The sequence below is a fragment of the Vespa crabro genome, chromosome 1, assembly GCF_910589235.1.
Source record: "Vespa crabro chromosome 1, iyVesCrab1.2, whole genome shotgun sequence".
Taxonomy (NCBI): Eukaryota; Metazoa; Arthropoda; class Insecta; order Hymenoptera; family Vespidae; genus Vespa; species Vespa crabro.
In genome coordinates, this window is record NC_060955.1 from 18,245,578 (window position 1) to 18,272,281 (window position 26,704).

Here is a 26,704-nt window from a genome sequence, read left to right on the forward strand (position 1 = left end):
AATGTTTATTTTACATGTCGAATCGTAGAACGTCACATATGATCTGAAATACAATAATTCGAATACTTGATATAGTACTTCTAAAAAAAAAAAAAGAAAAAAGTACAAAAATGTATTTTTTTAATTCGTCATGCTTAACGGGGATATATACTAGTTCTAAATAATTTCTATTCTTCGATCATCAAACTTTATTAAGCATGAACATGGAAGGCGCCAAGCTGGCGCTTGGAATTCTTCGTCTTCGTTTTACCTGGTCGTACCTGTGTCTCGTTTATCGAGCACGTTATTACAGATGAAATTATGGCGGCAGCGGAAATATCAGGATGCAAGGAAAATGCATCGCCGTTTAAATGCTTTTTATTACGTTGCTTTTGAATCACGACGAGCGTGTAATTGGAAAGGTTTACGTCTCCCTTGGCAAAGTGAAAAGGGAAATCGAGGAAGTCTTATCGTTAGGGAGCTCGCACTTTTGTAAAGCTACCGGCGCCTTCTCGCTTTCTCCGTGAAATTATGAAATTCCTTGTCCTTTGTTTTTGCCTTGACGGAGTAATTTCTATCGCACGAAAGTCGTTGACATCAAATATTTATGAATATGTATTTAACGCCTTGATGATGAAAAAGTTTATGTTAAAATTTCGAAAACTTCATAGATCCGTCAAAAATCAATGAAATTCTTTCAATAATAATTGAAAGTATATTTGTCGAAAGAAGGATTGAATTTAGATTTCTCGAAAATAAAGTATCAAACGAGACAATTCGTTGATTCGTTGGAAACAGAGCGTGAGAACATCTGTGGAAGAGACAGAATGAAGAGGATTAAAACGCGAACGAGAGAAAGAGAGAAAAAGAGAGAAAGTGAGGGTGATTCGGCGGGATCAAAAGATAGGCAGAATCGCAAAATCGCTGTCCGATTCGTGTTTCGTGACGCGGCCTACGTTATCGAAGTTCTCTGACAGAGAAACCGTCACGCTTGGACCGAATGGCAGGGCCGATCAGATTCGTGAGAAATCACAGTTAAGCGACGAACATACGTACATATATACAAGCACAAGCGCCGATCAGTTCTGTCACTCTGTCTGAACGCGTTCGTCAATCCGTAAAACGAAATCCTGGAATTAGTATCTATCGTTCTAACCGAACAATGGACCCATTTTATCGTCTTTCTCTATATCTGTTTCTTTTCGTTTTTTAATGAATCTGGTAACGTGTTATACACATATCTTTTAATTCCATAAAATTCAAGATTGACCTCGATTATTACCATGATTAATTGTTAATGTTACACATCAGATCGTTATGCATCAAAATTAGCGGATGAATTTATCTGGAAAAAGATTCTTTACATTTTCTTTATTTTTTAAGACAGGGCAGATTCGAACGACAGATCACGCAACTGAATAATTTATTGTAAGATGGAATCATATTAAAAACATCGATAGGTATTTAAAAAGAAAGCATATTTTAATTTTCGTGATATTTAATTCAAAGGTAATATATCTCTATGATTCCTACATCGAACGTACGCGTAACATTTTCATTCATACCTTAAAATCGTCGTCGTGATCGTTCAACTAGAAGTCGATAGCTATTATCGAAGATAATCCAGATTTTAATTCCTAATTCTCGATCTATTTCTCCGTGCACGTGTTTCGTCCATTATTCAATACTATTGTTACAAAAAGGAGAGGAAAAAATAAAATACGAGTCCCTTTATTCTACTTTGTTTTTTGTAATTGAAGAAAAATATTTGTAAGAACAGATTTTAACTAGGAGATGTCCTTTGTTTCAGGTATCGAAAAAAATAAATGATATAAGGAAGACTGAAAGTGGTATCTCGAGGAATCGGAATTCTCTCTTTGTGGAAGCTCGACGTAGACGTCGCCGTAGGAATTCCATCGACGATGAGCTAGCGACACGATGAGGAGGATGAAGGAGCGCGCGCTGCTCGCCTGGCCATGGTTGTGGCTGTGGCTGTTCGCAGCCACGCCAGGTACGCCGTCTTCCGACGCTTCCATCCAGAGCACTCTCTTCCCTATATCATCGTCAAACATTGAAGGCGTAGCACCGAAAACGTTATCCTTCTCGACGATCGGTACTACGACAGCAATGACAACGATGCTGTCTTCGTCAACAACGGCAATGATGTCGACAACGACGCAATTTCCAATTCCGCCGACTATTACGAGCGTCGCAACGACAGCATCGGCACCTTTCATAGCAGAATTGAGTTCCTCGCCAAGGTACAAGTTTGCGTTTACGCGATCTCTCTATAACGTTTCGATTCCCGAGAATTCGATAGGAAAAACATATGTCGTGCCAGAAGAGAAGATGGGAATAAGATTGAACAATCGTGAAAGTGGCCATGTAGAAATACGCTTTCGTATAACGAGCGGTGATCGCGACAAGTTTTTCAAGGCCGAAGAACGCGTTGTCGGTGACTTCTGTTTCCTATTGATTCGGACTCGAACCGGTAACGTCGACGTGCTCAATCGCGAACGTAAGGATCGTTACGTGTTAGAGGTACGTGCGACCTCGACCAAGCGGGACGGTAAGAACAAAGCGATCGTCCTCGAGGCGGACACGACGGTGGTGGTGACGGTTCTCGACACGAACGATCTCAATCCGTTGTTCTATCCGACCGAGTACGAGGCAACCGTCACGGAGGATACGCCTCTGCATCGGAGTATACTCAGGGTAACTGCCGAAGACGCTGATCTTGGCAGGAATGGCGAGATTTACTACAGCTTCGCCCAAGAGAACGACCAGTTTGCTGTTCATCCGGTTAGCGGGGTTATTACGCTCACGAGACCACTCAGGTATGCATAAGAACATTTATTCTATTTATTTATTTTTTTCCTTCTAGTTAAACTTGGACCTAGTGTTCCTTTTCAAATATCAAGATTGATGCATAAATCAAATAGAGTCCATGCATAATGTAGAAGACAAGTTCTCTCTGCCTTATATATTTTCTATCTTTTAGTTAACACTTTCATCAACTTTCTCATTTACAAGCGTTCCTTATCTCTTATCTGTCGAAACGAAAAATGAAATAGCCATCCTTTATATATATAAATATATACATATATATATATATAAATATGTTTAGGTACGCCGAGCACGCCATACATGAACTAGTGGTCTTAGCGAAGGATCGTGGAGCACTATTTCGTAACGTGGGTACTATTCGAGCAAGCACGGCAAAGGTCATGATCAGGGTGCGACAGGTGAATCTGCACGCCCCAGAAATCTATGTTCACCACCTGCCTGACATAGTAGAGCATTCGAACGCGGACATCTATGCTATCGTACGAGTGATTGACCGTGACGAGGGCATACACGGGGAGATCGCGAGCTTGGACATCGTTGGTGGCGACCCGGCCGGACACTTCAGGATACGGCAGGCTGGTCCGACTGAATACAACATCGAAGTTTTGCGTTTGTTGGATAGAGAGACTGCCTTGCAGGGTTACAATCTTACTTTAAGGGCTATGGATCGTGGTATACCACAACGTTTCAGTTACAAATCTGTACCGGTACATTTGGCCGATCTGAATGACAACGCACCAGTCTTTAGTCGGGAAATTTATGAAGAAGCCGTGCCAGAAACTGCTCCAGTCAATACGCCGGTGATCAGATTGAAGGTGACCGATGCTGATGAGGGAAAAAATGCTTTAGTATTTTTAGAAATAGTTGGTGGTAACGAAGGTGGCGAATTTTATGTAAACGCTGAGACAGGAATGCTCTATACCGCAGTTAATCTAGACGCAGAAAAGAAAGCCTTTTATACTCTTACCGTTTCTGCGATCGATCAGGGAAACACAGGTACAAGGAAACAGTCTTCCGCCAAAGTGAAAATCAACGTGATAGATACGAACGACAACGACCCGGTCTTCGAGCAGTCCGAGATGGAAGTCTGGATAGACGAGAATGAAGCAGCTGGTACCTCGGTCGTCAAGGTCACGGCGAAGGATCGTGACTCAGGCGAGAATGCTTACATATCCTACAGCATCGACAACATCAAGAAAGTACCTTTCGAGATCGATCATTTCACGGGGATCGTGAGGACGAAGCAGGTGCTCGACTATGAAACGATGAAGAGGGATTATCTGTTGCACGTGAGAGCAAGTGATTGGGGCTTGCCCTATCGTCGCCAAGCGGAGATGAGCTTACGAGTTAGATTGCGAGACGTCAATGATAATCGTCCTCAGTTCGAGAGAATCGATTGCACCGGGCACGTGCCAAGGTACGTTCCAATCAGCTCCGAGATCATCACCGTTTCCGCGATAGATTTCGACGCGGGTAATATCATCAGTTATCGCATAGTTTCCGGAAATTCTGACGGATGTTTCACACTTGATTCAGCGACCGGTGTTCTATCGGTCGCCTGTGATCTTTCCGATATAAAAGCGACCGAAAGAATCGTCAACGTCACGGCGACGGATGGTACTCATTTTGCCGACGTGAATCCAGTTCACATGCATCTGGTCAACGCCAAGAGGAATCTTGCCTCTCAAGGAAGAATTCTTTCCGACGAAAGCGGAGCATTCGAGTGCAAAGACACCGGTGTTGCTAGACGTCTGACGGATGCCATTGCTTCGGCAGAAAGAAATAACATGCCGTCTCGGAACGACGAGTATTCTTTGACTCCAAGTCGCTATGGAGAGAACGTCCACGCACCGGAATTTATCGATTTTCCAAACGAAATCAGAACGAACGAATCCGTCAAACTTGGTACTACGCTTGCCAAAATAAGAGCGAGAGATCGCGATTTAGATTACAACGGTAAGCTCGTCTTTTGTATTTCCAGTGGCGATCGAGATTCCGTTTTCGGGATCGATCCGGACACGGGTGATCTTAACGTCATTGGTTATTTAGATCGAGAAAGAGAAAGTGAATACTTTCTCAACATAAGTGTATACGACTTGGGTAAACCACAAAAGTCAGCATCAAAAATGTTACCGGTAACAGTTCTGGACGTGAACGACAACGCACCGAAATTCGAAAAATCTCTCGCTAGCTTTCGTATCTCGGAAAACGCTCTGAATGGTACGAATGTTTGGCGTGCGAATGCGACGGATACTGATCTTGGTGAGAACGCACGTGTGACCTATTATCTCGTTACGGAGACGAACGATTTCAAAGTCGATCCTATTACCGGTGTATTGAGCGTCTTCGGAAAGCTCGATAGAGAAAGACAAGAACTTTACGAACTGAAGATTCGTGCGAAGGACAACGGTGGAAAAGGTACGACCGATTCGCCGCCATTATACTCGGATGCTTTGGTTCGCGTGACTGTCGAAGACGTGAACGACAATGCGCCGAGCTTCGCTTTACCTAACTACAACGCAAAGATTCGCGAGGATGTGCCAATTTGGAGCGTTGTTGCCGTTGTTGACGCTACTGATCCAGATGAAGGAGCTGGTGGTGACATCGAGTATTTCCTTTCAGACGCTATGGAAAGTGAAGGATTTTTCAAGGTCGATAAACTCTCCGGTACTGTTAGAACAACACAAAGCTTAGATTTCGAGGAACGGCAAGTACACACTCTCGCTATTGTTGCCAAGGACAGAGGGGAACCTTCGATGTCTTCCGAAACATTGCTCGTCATTGAAGTGGTTGACGTTAACGAGAACCTTCATGCTCCGATCTTCGACGATTTCGTTATCTCTGCGAATGTTTTCGAGAACCAACCGGTTGGTACTCTAGTGACTAGTGTACGTGCCAAGGATGCGGACCCACCTGGTGGTGATTCCAGAATAGGCTATAGCATACGGGCTGGTGATGGCATCGGGATATTCTCAATCGATAATGAAGGTAAATTATTGTAATATTTACATTTGTTGATTGCTTTAAGATATTATGAGGATCAATACGAACGAACGACGCAATTTTATTTTGATTCTTGACGATTTTCCGGAAAAAAAAAGAACAAACAACGCGTAAAAACTATTGTAAATATTTTAACGTTATATTCTCTGATCTAGTGACATTAATTATCCTATAATATGAACGATCGAAAAGTTTTACGTGGCGAGACAATTACAAAGAAGCAATAAAATCGATTTGTTATCCATATCATCTTGTTATGTGTCCACCAAAGTGAAGTAAAACTACAGACGAGGAAGAGCTCTCCATATAGCGATAAATCGTCTCTAGTCAATTAAGGGGGATATTCCAGGACGTATGGAAGTTATAGCCAAGTACGCGACCATCCAGACTGCTTTGCGCTATTTCGTAGAGCGCAGTCTCGAGATGCGCCGCTATTTCTCTCTCTCTCTCTCTCTCTCTCTCTCTCTCTCTCTCTCTCTCTCTCTCTCTCTCTCTCTCTCTGTTTCTCTTTCTCTTTTTTTTAGATCTCCTCGTGACTTGCCTTTGACACGATCGTTACGATAGTTGGAACGGATACGTCTGGATAACATCCGTCTGTCGGGCGTGTCTTTGAAGCAACGATCAAAGAAAACTTGACCAAGATAACGTTACTTTATTAGCGGCATAACGTTCGAATCGCTTCCGATGTCCCAGGATCGATCGCTTCGATCTTCGACCTTCCTCGACTAGGCAACGATACCACTTTAGATGTTAAAGGGCGATATCTCGAGGAGACCTTTTACCTTTTCCTAAGAATAGTCAAGTTTTAATTGATCGTATTACGATCAAGACGAGAAAAGAAAAAAAGAAAAAAATATGCCGTGTGGTCTGTTTGAGAATTATTGAAATAAGCGTTAATTGATTAGCTCGTGAAAAGCGATTGGATGAATATATTGTCTATCATCGTAATCGGTTATACAATTGTACAATATTATACGCATAACATAAACTTTTAAATGATACGAAACGAATTTCACTCATAGATAAGAGCGACGAGTTTTCTTCATTGTGCTTGCAATTTCGATTCACTGAAGGAAAAATAAAACCAAGGTGACGATGGGAAATCGATGTATTGCACGCACGGCAACCGAATGAAATTTATTTTCTATTCAGTTACAATGCGCAAAAGAGAAAGAAGAAACTCTCCTCTTTTGGATTCTCGTACCATTGATCGATCGAGGATAACCGAGAGAAAGAGACGACATGAAAGGGAATTAAAAAGTTGAGAAAGCAGAGAAAGAGAGAAAAAGAGAGAGAGAGAGAGAGAGAGAGAGAGAGAGAGATAAAAAAAATAAAAAAGTCAAAGAAGATCTCGTACGATCGCACTCTTAAACGAGAGAAGTCTGGTGGCAGTGATCCAGAACAACGTTACAGCGACGCGGCCCATTAAATTTCGATGCTACCGAGTCTAATTGAATTACGTGGACAAACAAAATCTTTTCTTTCTCTTTCTTTCTTTCTTTCTTTCTCTTTCTCCTTCTCTTTCTCTCTTTCCAATTTTTTATTCCCCTTTCTCTCGTCTTTTGCTTCTTTTCACCGTGCGACCAGGTCATATGCATTAAATTTCTCTCGCGGTCCATCTTTCATCGCGAAAACGTCTCCCAAGAAACCGTGTGTCATTCCGCCTAATGGCTAATCCCCCTCTTCATTTCTGTTGAAGGGTGGGGCACGTTGTTCACTACGACGCATGGAACGATAAGTGCATCGATGATGTCTTCTTGTTTTTATTATTATTATTATTATTATTATTATTATTATTATTATTATTATTATTATTATTATTATTATTAATAATAATAATAATAATAAGAAAGTTGCATCGTGAAATTCTCAATGCGTCGAATGATCAAGAGAAATTTACTACTACTATCTTTTAGAAAGACGTTAACAAATCGTTTTCCATCGAAATAAATAACTGTAAAAAAAAAAAAAAAATAAATGATATTTTCTTTTTAATATTTTTCTTTTCAGTTTTTCTCTATAGAGAGAATATCGAGAAATTTAATCAATAAGTCTTTGAACGACGAAGTAAAACTTTACTCCTATTTGACGAAATTTAGTAATCTACTTTGGCACTATTTAAAGTCAGCTCTTTGGACTTATATCATTGCTTATATATATAAGAAACTATCAGTTATCTAAGCTCTAATATATATATCGTCTTATATCGGCCTTCGCAAGATCAACGTAAAAGTGCACTTTACCAAAGTTTCCAACGTTACTTACGATCTTCATTCAAGTTGATTAGATTGGCCGTCGCATTAATTAATTCAGTCATATGCGGATGAAGCGTTTTAACACTAAGCTCGAATATCTTTAATCAAATTGATTTTGATTTAATCCTTTTATTTTTAATAATCGTTAATTCTTACGTACGCGCAAAATTAAATTTTATATAAGAATACCCTTTAATAAACATCGCAACTTTTTTTTATCATACGATACGTTAGAAAATCCATTTGATAAAAACGCATCGTTATAAATTATATAATAACATTTTGAGTTTGGTCAACGGTTTAAACTAATACTCTCTCAAAATGATTTCGTATAGAAAAACAACCGAAATCCTGTTTTCCGATTGCAAAATTTTCAATGAATGAGAGATAGTTCAACGAATTTAATTAACCCGTACATTGATATCGTACTTGTTTTAAGTTATTCGAGTAAAACCGAGTGTCTCTTTTTTATCAACTTCGTACTAATGGCGTGTTCTCTATATAACCGTACTGCACTCTTTCTTTCTCTCTCTCTCTCTCTCTCTCTCTTTCTCTCTCTCTCTCTCTATTTCTTTCTCTCTCTCTTTTTCTTTCCTTTTTCTATTTCTCGGACTCTTCTTCGAGTCATAAATCGCACGACGGTTGACATTTCGATTCCAGTTGTATATTTCGCACGATAGAATGTACCGGTATGGAGAATGGTGCTGTAAAAAGAGATCGAAAAAATATACATATGTATATATATATATACGTATTACATAGGCATGCATAATATAGATATACATATCTACATGTGCATACGTTGAAACAAAGCTCATATCATCTTCGTTTTAATCACATTCGACGAGTTCTTGTCCGTTCTCCGGAAGCAAATGTGTCAGTATAATGTCGTACAGACTTCTTGTCCCTTTCTCTCTTTCGTTCTTGCAAGCTTGGAACATATCTATGCATATGAAAATACACGAGTATATGAGTACATCAATATAAGATACACAGATATATGTATATATATATATATAGTCGATATTTCATTTGTTTCAAATATTTTCTAAATATTTTCTGAAAACATTTTGATATCAAAAACATAATGTACTTTCGAAATAATACAAATTCAATTACTCAAATACGATTATTTGATAATATAAATATAAATATTTTTTTCAAAAACAGAAGAAGAAAACAATTTTCTTTCCTATCGTTTAACAATTCATAAAAATCAAAAAAAAATAAAGACGATTTGAAGATGATAAAACTTGATGAAATACTATTTAGAAAATCTGAGAAAAGAGAGAGGAAGAGAAAGAGAAAGAGAGAAGGAGAGAGAGAGAGAGGGAGGGAGGGAGGGAGGGAGAGGGAGAAGGAAAGAGAAAGAGAGGGGTTTATATTGATCTTCCGTCCAGCAAAAATAATACATTGTCAGTGGTATGCATATTCAAGCGGCGTAAATATTCATAAGTTGCCGGTGTATTGCCTTTCGTGTCAGGAGCACGCACGAGAAATATAAGCGACGTGGTGGACGATAGTATATAGGTATGTGTATATACCTGAGTTAATGGTGATGCTGGTGATGGTGATGTCTGTACCTGGGGGTGTAACGGTGACGTTGTTGAGATGGTACTCGTTTAATACAACGATATTTTTTTGCCGCACGAGTTACGCACGATTCGTAGATCACGTTCTATGCCGTTAGCTATTGTTCGAGAAGATGTATATCGATGGTTTCTTATTCATCATATTTATACTTGTTTTGTTTTTCTTTTTTTTTTTTTGTTTTTTTCTTTATCGTATCTTATACGTAAAAATTTTGTTCAATCTGATGTTTTCGTTCGGTTGTCATAAATTAACAAAAATATTAACAAAGATCATCGTTCGGTTTTTATATTAAAAGGTTAAAGATATAAAACATCGAAATATCTTTGTACCGTGTTATAATGGCAATTCGTAATGGGACAACTTTTTACAATGATCTACTTCAAAAAAAAAAAAGGGATTGCTGAGAATCTACCGTTACAAATTGCTCTGAATATCTACCATAAGATTAAAAGAATTATTAGCAGATTTTCTTTTTTTTTTTTACGTGGTTATATTAATATGATTCGTATGAAAAAAGAAAAAAAAACAATATCGCATTAGAGATTGCCATTGATAAGCTTGAAGGATTAAATAATGTGCTGCGAAGAAAAGCCTGCTTTGAATTTTTTCGATGCATTGTGTATAAATATTTCGCCTTCGATAATCTATAGAGGACCAGCAGAACCAACGAGAATGCAAATGCATTTTCCACCCGATTGATCAATATTCGAAGGATACTCAAATAAAATTAAATGAACGTTCAAAATAAAATCAATATAGGCATTGGCCAATTTATCCATACGTTCAATTATTGGCAGTCGTTGTCTCATGTAGAAGCGAGCGAACCTTTCTTTAAATTCATATGAACGTTCGTTCTATGATTATTTGATGTACCGGTTGCAACGATCGTTTAAAATGGAAATAAAATTATAAATAATATCGAATGAAATAGTCAAAACGAAAAGTGTTAAAAGGTTATAGCGATTTTTCATTAATTTTTCAACTACTATATTTTTCTGATTTTATACTTCCTTTCTCTCTCTCTCTCTCTCTCTCTCTCTCTCTCTCTCTCTCTCTCTCTCTCTCTCTCTCTCTCTCTCTCTCTCTCTCTCTGTCTTTCTTTTACTGTTACTCTAATTGCTTTAGAAACCCAGCATAGCTAGTTTTCTGAGATACATACACAAAGGGGAGGAGAGTGAAGGAGAGGCAAGAAGGAAGAGGAAAAGAGAGGGAAGGAAAAGAGGGAATAAGATCTCCGGCAAACGAGCTAACGTTCGATGCGTTCCAGCGACTCTGTCCACTTTGTCGCGCGCGACTATCGTGCCAAGCATTATTCCATTAATAAAGCTTTATATATCGAGCCCTATCCAGAAAGCTCGTTCGAGCTTGAATGTATACGGAACGCAGGAAAGTGCTAACCCCGTCTGCATCAACGTATTTACGTACTTACATCTATCTTGTGTAATTTAAAGAGAATAGAACTTTTTCTTATGTAACTTTTTATTCTTTGTTCAAATCAAATTTAATCTTTATAATTTATTTAACATTTTAATTTTTGATTTTGATAAACGTAAAAACATTAATTTCGTTTTACCGGTTCTTAAGATCTATTCAATTCAAATATAGTCCAATCGTGGATTCTGATAGTCAAAGAACGCAAAGAATTTTCTTAAACAAAAGGATAGGGGAATGGTTGTTATTCCACGAGGCCCGAGTTTAGGAATGTTAACCTTTGAATCGGGAAATCGTAAAGCAGTCACACTTGCGGATACTTTGGACGGTAAATCAACGGTTGTTTGTATCGCCACACGTGCTCCATAAATCAGTCAGATTTGTATCTTGCGCAAAGTCGACGGAAGGTATGAGAATATTTTATCGGAAGTTTATCGAACGTCTATGACGGACCACGTTCGTCCTGTTTAACGAGAATAAAATCTTAAGAAAAGTCATATATGTATATATACTTTAGAATAGTTTATGAGAAAAGGATTTACCTATCGAACGATTGATTTTTCTATATTTATTTAATATACATCGAAAGTGAAGATTTTCAATATATTCTTTCGGTTTATTTCTGTTTTTTTTTTTATTTCTTTCCCTTACCTATTAAGTGCAGAACAATGGAAATATGTAAAGATTGTTAACCAAAACGATTTTCGATTGATGAAATTAGCTGGGAGAAAACGTAATGAGTTTGCTGAAACGCGATGTCTACCTGCTGACAAATTAGTAGGATGATTAAAAGACCTGCTCCTCTTTTCCCTCCCCATTAAATGCTAAATTAGACAGGTCCGCTTGTCCACGATCGTTGGATGTACGAGATTTACTCGGTTGATGTGTGTGCACAATGGTTATGAACCCCTGCTTAAATATTGTACCAGAATTAACAAGGGCGTGCCACACTTGAATGAAGCGGGGAAGGCAAGCGAGTATCGGCCAGGTTGCGTACTCTCTCTAATGACACACATACACACGTAAGTATGTGCGTGCATGCGTGCATATGTGAAACACGTGAACGTCTATTCCTTTTGCACAGTTTCGTTAATAGTACCGTAATTGCAAGAAGCTTTAAACAAAATTTTCTTTCATCAAAAGGCTAATGTAATTGGAATGATTTCTAGATGATAACAAAGATCTAACAATTTATAGAAGCCTAAACATTATATAGTAAAATTTAAGTTTTGTCTGGCTCAATGGAAATTGAACTTAAAGAGAATTTCTCTTTCTGACTTTGTAAATCTCAAGTTTTTATAGAAAGCAACGCTTTTTACTGCTTTGACTATTTGTTTCGACAATAGAAACGTCAATGGAAAATCTCTTGATGTTTGAAATGTTTGAAATTATTGGAATGCAAAAGTCTATAGGAAAAAATCTATAAAGTAAATAGTTTTTATAATATTGTACACAACTTGCAGTAACGTTAACATAACTATGTATGAAATAAATAAACTTCGTATTAATATATCGATGATAGTTTTCAATAGATCGAAGTTGACTTTTGATTCACCTGGGATGACTACAGGATATAACAAGTTTATGACCATAGTTGAATATCGCATACTAATTTTCTATAACGAAGTTATTTAGATTATACTAGTATTCGCAACATCTCAATTTCTAAAGATCTAAATTCAAATAGAGTTCTAAAGCATCCTGCTGCATCGTAAGATTACATGGATTTCTGCTATTTATTGTTCGAACGATGAGCTGACTCCAATTAGGACTCACATAACACTCAAAACGACAAGATTTCGAAATGGGAACCAAGATTCTTGTAAAACACGTTTTCGATGAACCCATGTTCCATTTTTTTCTTCTTTTTCATTTTCTCTCCTCTTTCTCTCTCTCTCTCTCTCTCTCTCTCTCTCTGTATCTCTATCGCTCCCACTCTTTCTGTCACAAGTTTTACGTTCTGTAACGCACACCGTTTACGCGTGCCGCGCATACAAATCTATATCATGAATCTCTAATGGAGTTCTACCATCGAAAGAACTCACAAGTACGTTGTGGATATCATTTAGTAAACGCGACTCCAGAAGAGGAAAGAAAGAAAAAGAAAAAAGAAAAAAAGAAAAGAAGTTTTAGCATCTTCCAGCAAGAAAGAGATTAAAAAGAAGATGGCTCTTGGCCTTTTTTTTTATAACTTTGTGGGTTCTAAAAGAGCTTGGAACTTATCTTCTGATACGGAGTTTTAGCATTATTGTAAACTATGAAAGATACGTGCTTTTATTTTTTAGCACTTGTTAGAACGTTCCGTTTACTTTTTATTTTATCTTCTGTATGTACAAGCGTTCGTCGGTAGTTGCCTTTTTTCATTTCAGAAACTCGCGTTTATAATTTATTTTCTGATGAGTTTTGTATGGATGTAGGTTCTCTTTAAGAAATATATTTTGAAGGTAAACAATCGAATGTTGTTGCTTTTATGGTATAAATCGTAAAAAAAGTATGATCTAAAGGATGACAATACAATTCGAACATTGAACATTGAATTATAAATTCAATAATAAATTTAATATGAATAAAACAAAAAAAAAATAGAACGAATTCTTTTTCTCGAATTTTTCTTCCGATTATTTTTCTCTCTTAGCAAAGACCATTCGTAATTATTTTGCGAGTTACTAGACGCTTAGCAGAAGTTGCAAAAAATTTTTTTAATAAGGTCCGATGAGACTAAAATTTTTCTTCTTTTGTTTCCCTATCGATTTAGAATTAACTGCGTGTTATTTTTATCGTCATTTCAATAATAAATTTCTAGTAGATTTATAATCGTTTTTTATTACTTTCGTGTATTATAATTATAATTCTATAACATCATGGTTAATAACATCATGAGATTTTGTTAATAATAGAATATAATTACGGTCAGAAAAAGTTAAATCTCTGAGATAAAGAAAATTTTAGGAAAATTTTAGAAGAGGGATTACGTGCATGCGAAGGTTAAAAAAGACAAAGAAATAAAAAGTACTAAAATTTTTAAATTCTGAATTCATTAAACAAGTTTGTATAAACTAAATTCAAGACAACTTATAATTAAAGAAAAACATTTAGATTTGTGTTAGATCTCGTGCAAACATTTGAAGTTACAACTATTAAGTTAGTCATATTCTTTTTTAACGATATCTGTTAATAGATTGAAAGTCTTCCTCTATTTCTTTTTCTTCTTGAGAAAATAGTTAGCCATTTCTGAGTTTGCGAATTCCCTTTGGTCTGATCGTTCCACGTATTATTTACTTAAGTAGAAAAGAAGCTTTCAAAAAGCAGAAGACGCTTTTCCACGAGAAACCAACATACAAACTTTCCTTTTGATTCATATTTTATAAAATAGTAAACTTTTATCTATCCAATGTCTCTTGATATTACGACTTTTACATTTATAAGCAATAGGTATCGTATTAATATAAATTTTAAATATTTCGGTGTTCAATTAAAAATATTTTAAAATATTGTTTTGAAATTTACTCAATAGTCATTAAAATTATTCTATCGTATTTCCAAGAATTAGAAAAAGAAAAAACAGAGAAAAAGAGCTTCAATTCCATTTAAAATTACTCGAAATAATTGAATATAACGTAAATTCGAAGGGAACTACAAAGCTTTCGAAAATCGTAAAGCGCGTTAAGACGATAAATTTTCTTCTTCTTCCTCAGCTCGTAGAAGACAGGTTCGCGTATCCATAGACGGGCACACGTATGTACACATAAAAGGAGTAAATCGTTCGAGCGTGAATTAAACACGTGGATCTGGAACGTGCTTCGTGGATGCTGTTCAGATTTAACGTACGTTCCGTCGTGTACGCGGAAATGTATGTCTCGATGAGAGTTATGCGCCGTACTGAAACATCGTACGCGCGCGCGTGCACTCAGCTAGGTGCCTAGTTAGAACCCTCGAACGGACTATGGTCTGTCTCTCTGTGCGCTGTGCCGGCGTTCGGTGTGCCTCTGCCCTTCGTTGCTTTTCACTTTGATTTCTGACGTCCATTGAACCGTGGAAAATCTGCTTGTCCGAACCAAACGCCATCGGGTGTCTCACGTGCTCTTCTTTTTGGATATTCGCTCAGGTATTAATAGTTCAATGAATGTACAAGGATTCTCAATGAAAATCGAAATCATAGGATTTTCGAGATCTTTGTAACAAGAGTGATGAATGTCTCTAACGTTATAACGACGCTCTCAATGAAATTCTATTTAGATCGTAAAGTCAAACGAAAACTTTTTGTTCGTTAATTTTCCTCATTCTCGAATATTTAAAAGAAATTCAAAATCATTGAAAAAGAAAATAATCGATCCAAATAAGTTAATCGATCAACAGAGATATTTTACTTGATAGTTAATAACAACCGTACACTAGCGAACAGGACTCTTAAGTTCATTGATCGATCATAGAATATACATTTCCACACTCTGTAAAAACATTTATTTCATTTTAGCCGCAGGTTAGTTCAACTTCATAACTTCGTATTTCCGGCAAATACATTGGTCACGCTTCGTTCTTGAACTCACGTGAAACGGGAGCACGTAGAGAAGATCTTAAACGATTTTATATGATCTCTTTAAAGATATAGAATCGGTGAGATAAAAACCTTATTGAAAATAAAGAAAGTGCACTTTTCAAAAAAATTTATTATCTTGTTCGAACCAAACTATAAATTGTTTGTAAAAATTTTAACGATGATTTAAATGTGCCTCTAAAATAAAAAATTTTTTCATCGTAAAAACATATCTTTAAGTTCTCGTGAAACAATGCCTGACCAATATTTGCTTCGACATTGACCTATGCTACCGAATTAACACTTTATCGAGTTTCTTCAGGTTGACGAGCATGGCTTTGTTGCAAAAGATAAAAGACTAGAGAATGGCGGCACAATGAGATATTGTAATTTCTACGAGACCGGCTCTTAAGGTCGACTCCGAACATTAATTACTACGGCTTCTACTTTTCCGCTTCGAGAAACAAGGGACTGTGAATACAAGTTGTAGACAGAGATTCAACTTCACCCTTTTTCTCTGTCCTTGTCTCTTTCTCTCTCTCTCTCTCTCTCTCTCTCTCTCTTTCTCTCTTTGTCTCTAACCTGGTCTTCTCTTATCCTTCTCTGTTAACATCCATACTTATACTAGCCGGATTTCCGCGAAAGCTCGTAAATGAAATAAGCGCGGTGCATTCTTCGTAATTTTATCGTCGAATACCTGCTCGTCGACGAAAATTTCACACGAGATTATTATCGGTTCGTTGATTCACATCGCTGATGAATTGTATTTCTTAATGTCGAGAAGTTTTGGTTTCTTTACAATTCTAATATATTATATATATCGTATAAAAGTGAAAACATTTTCATTAATGACAAAAACAATAAATAAATATAAATAGGTCGATAAAAAAATTTGGAAAAATTCGTGAATTCAATGGTAAAAATCATTAAAAGGTTAGATGATAGTAAAATGTTGTTAGGTCATGGATCGTATGGTATAGTCGAGCAAGATCGAGTCGCGTGACAAAAGCACGTGCCGAATGGAGGCGTGTGCGAGACTAACCTGCGAAGGGGCTAGAAAAATGCATGATGCATGCCAACGATCAACGGCTGTGATGGATGATAGTTCGCTCCGGATCGTGTGCGAGGGAGTAATCCTCTCCTTCTCACACTTTTATATTCAGTGAATGAACACTTTCGTGATATGAATGATCTAAATTTCAAAAGTTTTACACGAAATTTCTAAGAATCCAATATTTGAATTATAAATCGTGTGTCTAAAAACATTTTAATAGATTGAATCGAGATTCCACTATTATTTTCTTCCTTTAGAAATTCTCTTTCTTTCTTTAACGAAGCAGAACTAAACCGCGGAGTGAATTACACTGTCACCTAAGATACCCAACATAGTACTTTCAGAAACTCCGTAGAATACTAGATGTGCAATCAATTCTAGTAGAAGTTCGATTGCTTAAACCAACAAGCTGAGTTAAACCACAGAGCTGACAAGAGCAGATCGATAAGTTTCTGGAAGTGAGTGCAAGAGGACCGGATATACTGGTGCCCGTATGCACCAACAGAGCGTAATCCATTAAAAGAGAAAGCAAGACGGAGAGAGAAAGAGAGAGAGAGAGAGAGAGAGAGAGAGAGAGAGAGAGAACGAGAAAGGGAGAGAGAGAAAGAGGAAATTGACCAATGGTAACAACGATAACTTCAACGAAGACTTCGATGTCGTATCGATAAAGGCATCGCAAGATGATGACAAGAGGGAATAGAAACGCGGTGTGGGCATACCTTGCGGCGCTATAATCTAATCAAAGCTATGATATTTTAATAGATACATTGATAAGAAACGTCGATAACCAATCACGCAATGGATGCATAATCGAAGATGGTTTTAAAGACTTTTCTAACAATGTTAGACAAGAGTCAACGATACAACCTACGTACATTACTTGCCCAAGAACTAAAAATATGGTGCGAGTAAAGGTAAATCCGGTCCGGCCCACATCCGCTAGTCGCGGAAGTCTTGACAAAAGAAGACTCTCTCTCTCTCTCTCTCTCTCTTTCTTTTCTCTCTCGTTTTCTCTCGTAAACTCTCTTGCATTAGCTTAGGAGGCTTCGAAGAGATGAAGTAAGGAGGAAAGAGGAGTGCACAAGTATACACCCGGATCCGCCGGCTTCGTAGAGTTCGTGGAACCGATCGAGAAACCGGTTTTAGGACGTGTTTCGAGCCGTATATGCACGCCGGCTCGTCGATAATGGACGGAAGAGCTTGGTCCGACGCGCCGCTTCTTGTCTCCTTTTTTCTCATCCGGATCCACGATTGTCTTTCCTTCTCAATCGTTCGCAAGACTCACTAAGATACTCTCAACAATCCATGGACGCAAAGGGAATTCGATCGCCGTCAACGACTTTAGACGGACTCGCGAGATGATTCATCCTGAAGCCGATCCTTCCCTGGAAGACGTATTCTCTCTTTGGTATTCTCCAGATCCCCATTCCTCTTACCTTTTTCTCTTCTTTTTGGACGAATTCTTTTGGCTTCTGACTTTTTCTCTGATTTCTAGAATCTCCTTTACGGTCGACAATTCCTTAGCGAAGAGCCATGCAACGATAAAAAAAAAAAAAAGTGATACCATATAATATAATATATATATTCAAATATTTCCACAAAAGAAACTCGCGTGGAAAACTCGTTAGAGTTTATTATTCATAGCTTGAGTCACGAAATCTAAGAGTTTAACAGGTGTAATCAGATTCTCGGTTAATTTTTATAATCCACTGTGTAGCGTGTATGTTTCGTTTTATTAATTTCCAAATTAATGTTACATTATTCATAACAAATAGTCATTAAGAATTTAAAAAATATTATCAATAATGTATATTATAATGTTTGAAATCATGGTGGCTTTAAATTAATGTTAAAAGACGTACAATTAGTTGAAATTTAATTACGCTCGATAGAGTTAGTTTGTTTAAAAAGAAGAGAACAAAAAAAAATACACCACGATATTTTTCTTATAGTAAATAAGAATTTTAATAATATTTCCGTGCGCTCATCACTTATATTTAAAACGAAACGTGCGACACGTGGCAATGTTCAATGCAATGCACGTGTCAGTCCCGTAGCCGTGGCTCCTCGCGCCACGTGCAAGTTCTCCTACAGCTGTTGCATTTAAACTAACTTTGTGATACACTATAAATCTTTCTGTCGAGACGGATAAGCTCTCTTTCTCTTTGTAGTTACAGTTCACGCATTCTACTTTATATTATGGTTAACCGTAAATAAAACCATTGCAGTCTCGCAAAATTTAATGGATATACCTGACTAAATCAACTGAAAGATGTTCAAACTTCGTTTTTTTTTCTCGAAAATATTTAGAAATGCACTGTCGAAGATACGAGCTTCGAATAATAAATGTGAAATCATAAAGTTCATCGTAAATTGTACAATTGAATAAGTTTTCTTTTTTTAATAAAAAGATAGATTATAAATTAAATCATTTTTTTCGGGACATTTCAAATCGCTATAAAACGAAACATTTACATACAATTAATTCTTGCTTCAACGTGTATTCCTTGAACGGATAAATAAATCTATCAAGATTCTATTTTTTTTTTATTTCTTTAGCAGATTAATCCATAAATACGATACTTCAGAGAATCTTAGATGTTAATCACGATTCAAAATATAGAAAAAAGTCCTAACTACTTCTTTTCCAATAGCGGCCCTCATTTTGCCGCATGAACGCGTGAGAAAAGTCCGCAGTGTTCAAAGGTTCTCCGGGAGTTGTATATCATCTGCAGATGATAGCGTTGTGCCGTGAAAGCCATTCGTTTCAATGCGTACATTCATACCATGAGCTAAAAGCTTTTGCATACTCTGCGACGGCCTTTCCTTTTTCTAGAATTCCACACGATGGCATCGAGCTGCTGTATCGTATACTTACCTTTCGAATCTTACTCTTACAATATTTTTCAATTTTTCAATGTGAACAATATAGATCACCAATCATTAAATAATTTTATGATGTCAACAAAATAATTCCGAGTTAAACTATTTGACGAGGTGAACTTTGGTATGTACAAAAAAGTTTTTAGGCTTAATAATTTATAATCTGATGAAAAAGTAGCCTAAGAAGTAATCGAATAATTGATCTTTAAAATCACTTAGAAGTTTCTGGCTTACCTTGTATAATATCCGAACAATTGTGTGTGTATGTAGATAATATAATATATATGATTCTTGATAATATATATATATATATATATATATATATATATATATATATATATATATAAACACTTGATTGTAATACGCTAACATTATCGATACGAGAATTCTATTCATAATGTTAGTTTACAGTTTAGAAGTTAGAAGTTCACTAACAACACCAAGGAAAATCAATCCTCTCGAGAGATCGATAATAACTCGCACCTTCGTCGATTTTCAATCTGAAGCTAATTATTTCTAGCAGAAGTTTCCTTCGAGATTTTCTCGAACACACAGAGATGAGAGACTTGAAAGATCGAAAGCGAGAGAGAGAGAGAGAGGAAGAGAGAGAGATTTGCAAAGGGAGTGGTAGAAGGGAAGCCGTCGACCGGGACGACATCTTCGTGCTTCGAAACTATGCAACGCGATTAGCCTAAACTTTGGCGACTATGATTGTTCTGGCAACGCCTTCAGGGAACCACTCTCACCATCCCTCTTTTACACACATATACCCTCATTGAAAGCGTCGCTGGTACTTTGGTCATTAATTAGCACAGTCTCGACTGTGGTTTCGTTGTCGTAGGACGAAAGTCAAGACATTATCAGAAGATAGAACAGAAAGAGAAAGAGAGAGAGAGAGAGAGAGAGAGAGAGAGAGAGAGAGAGAGAGAAGGAGAAAGTGCCGGAAGGAGTTAAGAAGAATTCAAACTTGAATATCCGGTCGTTAAGGTTCACAACATGGACGAGAGTTTGTTGTCAAACGGTTCTTCTTCTGCTTCTTCTTCTTCTTCTCTTTCTTCTTCTACGTTGCGATGACGTTCCGGAACGGAATGTTACAGTAACGTTTTGATGTTGAAAGTAAATTATCTTCTTATTAATCTTAAAAGATAAATAAAATTATTCGTTTGCCACGTTTCGAAAATTTCATTTATTTCTTGTTTATATTATATATAATAATAATAATAATAATAATAATAATAATAATAATAATAATAATAATAATAATAATAATAATAATAATAATAATAATAATAATAATAATAATATATTCTAAGTCAAAACAGTAATGATGTCATAAATTCGTGAAAGTACGCGTTGCTTTCAAATCGATCGCAAATTAAAATAGGAAAATCGAGACGTTGACATAGATACGAACGCCGGTGAATCGTTAATTATTAATTAGAGTATAGGTCGGAAGTTGGTCGACCGAGTTTCAGCGATCACGTTATCTGTATCAGTTCGTTATCGGAGTCCACGCATTATACGCGCACGCGGACGAATAAACGGGACGTTATAGCGACTAATGGGAATAAAATTGTTGCGGTTGCAGCGGTAATGCTAATATGAAAGAGAGAAAGATATATATATATATATATATATATATATATATATGTATATATATAAAGAGAGAAAGAGACATAGATATAGAGAGGGCTTTTCGAATTGAAACGAAGAGAAACGAACCGTCGTTCTGTTTTCAGAATGGCTCCTGATTTGGTCGCAAAACGAAACGCGTAATCGTCGATCGGTCAGACGATAAGCGGAAAACGATAACCGGCTTTACCCCTCTTCATGGCTATCGATATATACATTTCACGTAATTCTTTGAGCATTATCGAATTGCGTTTCGATCTGTCGAAAATTCAAGCGAGCTGCGTAGAACCAAACTTCTGAGATTAAACTCTAGTCGCGTGCTCGGCGATTCGTTGATTTTCAGGGATTGAAAGGATCACACGAGGATTATGCCTGACAACTCTCTGTAGATTTTAATCCGAATCCAATCAAAGAGAGTAACCTTGTTTCGGAAAGAGAGAGAGAACGAGGATAATTTGATCGAAGCTTTTGATAGACTTTTTAGTTTATTTAAAAAAAAAAGAAAAAGATATATCGTGCAGAGTCTTATTGCAATCATGTAATAAAGATAATTGATACAATTAATTTAAAGACAATTTTAATTATAAAGTCTATGAAAAGGTTGAGAATATTTCAATTAATATAATATGATATATACAGGATATATAATTCTTTGATTTTAATCATCGTGGAGCACGTATTTCTTGAAATGAATTGTTCTTCTGGTGAACATTTTTACGAGCATCAACCATAAGAAGTAATGAGTATCTAAGGTGAGATCGTTCGCACGTTTTCGACCGCATCTAATGGATCTTTCTAATTCAAGGCGTTGCTTCCTGTCCATTTGGATAGAATATCTGCTCAGTGATGGTTCGAACATCTACTTTTTGTCGGCGCCAGGTAGATAACTAACCGCAATGTGATTTTATCTCGTTCTCGATAGATCGGCCGTCACGATATCATCTAATTAGGGAACGCACCCTGTAAATTTGTTTCTCTAGATTGATATTATAGATATATCTCCTTTAATGGAAATCATTCATAAAGGTATAAATGATCACGATAACGTTTCAAATGAATAATAGAAAAGTTAACTATCAGATATTATTCTTAATAATAACTATAATATTATAGAACATAAAGGGAAAAAAAATGTTCGTTCACGATATTTCTCTTTTTAAAGAAATTGAGTAATTTAAATGATACAACGCGGAACAGTAAAAGACGACGCGAAACGGCATGTAATGGCGTATTTCCCGTCGTAACGTAAAGCTCTTGGGAAGAAACTTAAGTCACGATTTAGCTTAGAGTTAAGAGACGTTTGCCGAAGACGAAGAAGTCGCGACACTTCGTAAATCTTGATACATAAACATCAAGGACATGAATTATGCAACCGCGTGCAGTTACCTCTCGGTGAATATTTTACTATTCAAAGAAAGATACCGAAAGAATGCATTTCTAATTTAATTTAGCGTAAGATTTGTTCAGTGAAAGTTTTCAATTACCATTCCATCACATTGAACTTAATGCTCGGTCCATCGACATTTTATTTTCTCTTTCTTCGGGGAAATAAACATTTCTATTGAACGACGAGTAGTTCGCAATTGTACATTTTAGAAATTAATTTTCCGATTAAAAATTAAATTTCCTGCGTAACGAAACTTCGAGATATTTTATTAAAGTATGTAATACGTCTTAAAAACAAACGTGGGGAAAAAAGCACAAAACCTTTCGAACCTGGTAGTTCGTATTTTTTAGATTTTCAGTGATCTAGAAAACCCTTTTCGCTACCCTCTTATTTCTCTCTTTTTCTCTCTCTCTCTCTCTCTCTCTCTCTCTCTCTCTCTTTTTTTCTCTCTTTCCTCTTTCTTTTTTTTTGTGTAGTCGTACTATGCGATCACAACGGAGCAATTGAATCAGGCGGGGTATTTCACGCTCGTTCACCTCCTGTAGAAATATCTGTGGTCTAGAAACGATCCTTCCGAAACGAAGCAGAACGATTCTCGAACCCTCCATAAAAAAAGAACTAAAATTGCAACGGAGGAAATTCGATAAACTTTTTGGTTACTAAATCAAGCTATAACAAGAATGATCGTAGGAAATTAACGTATAAATTAATAGCAATAAATGATTTTACAAATATTTTGTAAATCAATTTGGCTTAAGCAAAAATTACAGAGGGTTTCTTAAAGAATACAACAAGATTGTAGATTAAGTTTCATGTGGTTTGAAAACGAAGTGGCTACGCAGTAACACGAGAAAACTATTTCTCAAGAAGAGAGCTCCTAATTAAACTTTATTCCTTCCTGTTTTATTGGGGCTCCTTGTTTAATGCGACTTCGGGTGATTCGAGTCATGAAACTAGTTGCATGTTGTGAAGGTTGTAAAGGTTTTTCCTTTTCTCAACGAATAACAACGACTTGTTTCTTCTCCTTTTCCTTGCTTTCATTGGTAAACATTGTGATTTTAAAAAAATTGTCTCGACGATCATTCAAATTGGAAAAACTTTGAATAATTGTCGTATATCCTGATAAAATAATAAAAGTGTCAAATTATGACATTGATTTTCTTACTTTTCATTAATTCGATGTGTTAGAAATTTTATTTCTTGATTTATAAAAATAAAATAATCGAAAACAAAGAAACAAAGTTAATTCAAGCGTATGAATGAAAGAAAACATGAAAAAGAAGAAAACATTCATGTTTGTCGATTGATAGATCGAATAGAAAACGATAAAGAAAGGTAGAATAAAAAAAAAAAAAATGAAAGATGAGAAGCTAAGAGGAAGGATTCTCGCTGACCCGATGCGTCAGGTGATGCGAGACTCATGATGGGAGGTCTTTTCGTTTACAAACGACGTCGTTACGTAAGTACGCCCCCGTTGAATCCACTTCCGAGATTGAAAGGTAGTCCCTTCAACAGCGACGTAATGGAAGTAACCGTTTCTATAAAGTTATCTGGATTTCGATGGATAAGCTTTTGTCATTGTTATATTAAAAATTATTTTGTAAGTTATAAATCACTGTCTATGAACAAAACGTGAAGGATGAATAACTTTATAAGAATATCGCATATTAATATTTTCAGATTTTACGAACATCCATATGTGTGTATGTGTATATATATATATATATATATATATATATATATATATATATATAACACATGCTCATTATATATTTTTATAATTATATATTTTTATAACTCTCTTTATTATTTTTATCTTTAAAAAGTTGTTTTAAAAAGTGTTAAATATTTTTCTTTAATAAAAATTCAACGTGCATTCGCATGTTGGTAGACGGTTTGTACGAGTGACATTTTAAAATTCTAGCGATCTCTCTGTGATTTTTTCAAGTTTCTCCTTTTATTACCGCGTCTAACTCATCTCGCGGAACGCATATATATTTTGTCTTTTCCTCTCTTGGCCTGCAACGAAGAGGTGTTACGCGTAATAGCGATTTGTCTGGGGCTGAGTGTAACTCATTAAAAAGGTTGACAGTACTCTGTGAACGCGGTAAAGAAAGAATACCTTTTATAACGTTTAAGCAGCGAACTTTCTGTAAAATAGACCGGCGTTCATGTGTTCGATAAAATGTGAGATAATTTGCAACATCGTTGATTGATAAAAGCATATAAAAGTTAAAAAATAAACTATTGAGGATTAAATTATTATATTGTAAAATTAATATTATCCATGTTTAAAATCATACAATAAACTTATATATAACATTGAAAAATCAACAATAATAACCATTGATTTAGGCCAATAAAAATCACACAGATATATGAAAAGCTTATTATATATCGTATACGTAGTACATACCTCGTTTATAAATTGACATACTTAATGATAATTGAATGATATAGCAATTAACATTCGTTAATTCTTTATAAATGAAATAGAAAAATTAAATTGAAGTATTATTTTTCTGATTAATAGTATAACCAAATTTAAGATTTTTTTTCTAGTCGAAAACATTGATGTTGGTCAGTAAATAGAATATGCCTATATACATATATCCTAAGGGGTAAAGGGAACGTATCGATAGGGTCAGAGGGGACTGCAAAGCTCGATAGCTATTTTGACTATTTGACCATAACATTCCTCCGTGTATCGGTCGATCGTTGTTGCCTCAAGGGCTCCGAATGGATGGATCGACGGAACAACCCACAGACATCGGGTAAAGCGCTTGCGTTTATGCGAGCTGCGTGTGAGATTATATAAACGTCACGTATTTCCTAGTATATGCATATATTGTAGGTATACATATCAAACGCGGAATGCGGCCATGAAAGTCCATAGAACTCTGTGTTCTCCTACCCTTTCCGTAACGTGTATATCTTTTACAAACGAATTGTGAGTTAAACGAAGCAATGTTTGACATTCTCTTAACAAACTTGAACATGTCTTCGTGCTTCCATTAACCATATGTCTCGGTGAAAATAGAAATAGAAGTTGAAGATGTTTAATTCCATTTTAAATAACTTTCAAATGCGTTAATAATTTATTAAAAGTATATCATTGCTCGATCTAATTCGAAAGTTGAACATTGTGCTCTTTTAATTTGGATTACTCGTAAGGGTAATAAACAACATTGGAATTTTGAAAGAGAAAAAAAATAAGAGGAACGAATAAACGAATGTTTATTTATGAAAATAAATTTGTTTTTTTTTTTCTATTTTTTTTTCTTTTTTTTTTTTTTGTTTTTAGCATTTTTCAAATCAAAAAGATTTACTATGAAAAATAAAGAAAGGCAAAACCTTTGAACCGTAAATTGGATCCTAACCAAGTTCTATCCACTTGAAGTTCGAGCGATTCTGCGCCGTTAAAAATCATGCTTCCTATGAAAAGAAACGATGGAGCTTGGTACTTCTCTATTGGCCAACATCATTTATTAATCCCCTTCCGACAACTTCCTTTTTCCTCCTCTTCCGTTCTTTCTCTTTTACTCCCTTCTTTGCTCTTTCACTGTCCCGTTCGAGTCTCGAGGTTCATATTAATCTACTCAATGGCTCGTTGTAGGACCCTCCTCGACGAGGGTTTTTGTTTTTCCTATAAGTGAAACGATGTTGTAGATGCTTTTTAACGCATAACTCTAGTCTATTGTTATTTAAAGCTCCGTTGTCTTTCACAGTCATTGAATAACAGCATTGGGTCGATTGAAGTTAATAAATTCATATCATAGTTCACTCTTGTATTTGGATGGTGAAAAAGAAATAGTTCTAAATTTTTTTCAAAAATTTTTTATTGCTTTTTTTAAATATAAAAGGATAAATGTTGCAGTAAATATAATCGATGGATCTAAAAAATTTGAAATATTCCTTTTATACTGGAAAAATACATTTGTGAGGCTAATGCCTTTTCTCCTTTACTTACATTTTGCATTATTCAAAAGAAATATTTCACATTTTCTTCGGCTTTCCTTTTCCATGCGACATTTCACTCATTTCACGTATTAGCATGTTCTTCCTTACGTTCCATACTTACAAATACATCTACGAAATGGCACAAT

At 36.0% G+C, this 26,704-nt stretch overlaps 1 protein-coding gene across 1 annotated transcript in view; it reads left to right on the forward strand.

The window, feature by feature from the left end:
* LOC124432631 (fat-like cadherin-related tumor suppressor homolog) overlaps positions 1-26,704 on the forward strand; it is a 297,052-nt gene that overhangs the window by 115,271 nt on the left and 155,077 nt on the right. The window contains exons 3-4 of the mRNA XM_046981644.1: positions 1,790-2,816; positions 3,107-5,814. Of these exons, the coding sequence (XP_046837600.1) occupies positions 1,918-2,816; positions 3,107-5,814 (3,607 nt within the window). The 5' untranslated portion in view covers positions 1,790-1,917. The remainder of the gene's footprint in view (positions 1-1,789; positions 2,817-3,106; positions 5,815-26,704) is intronic.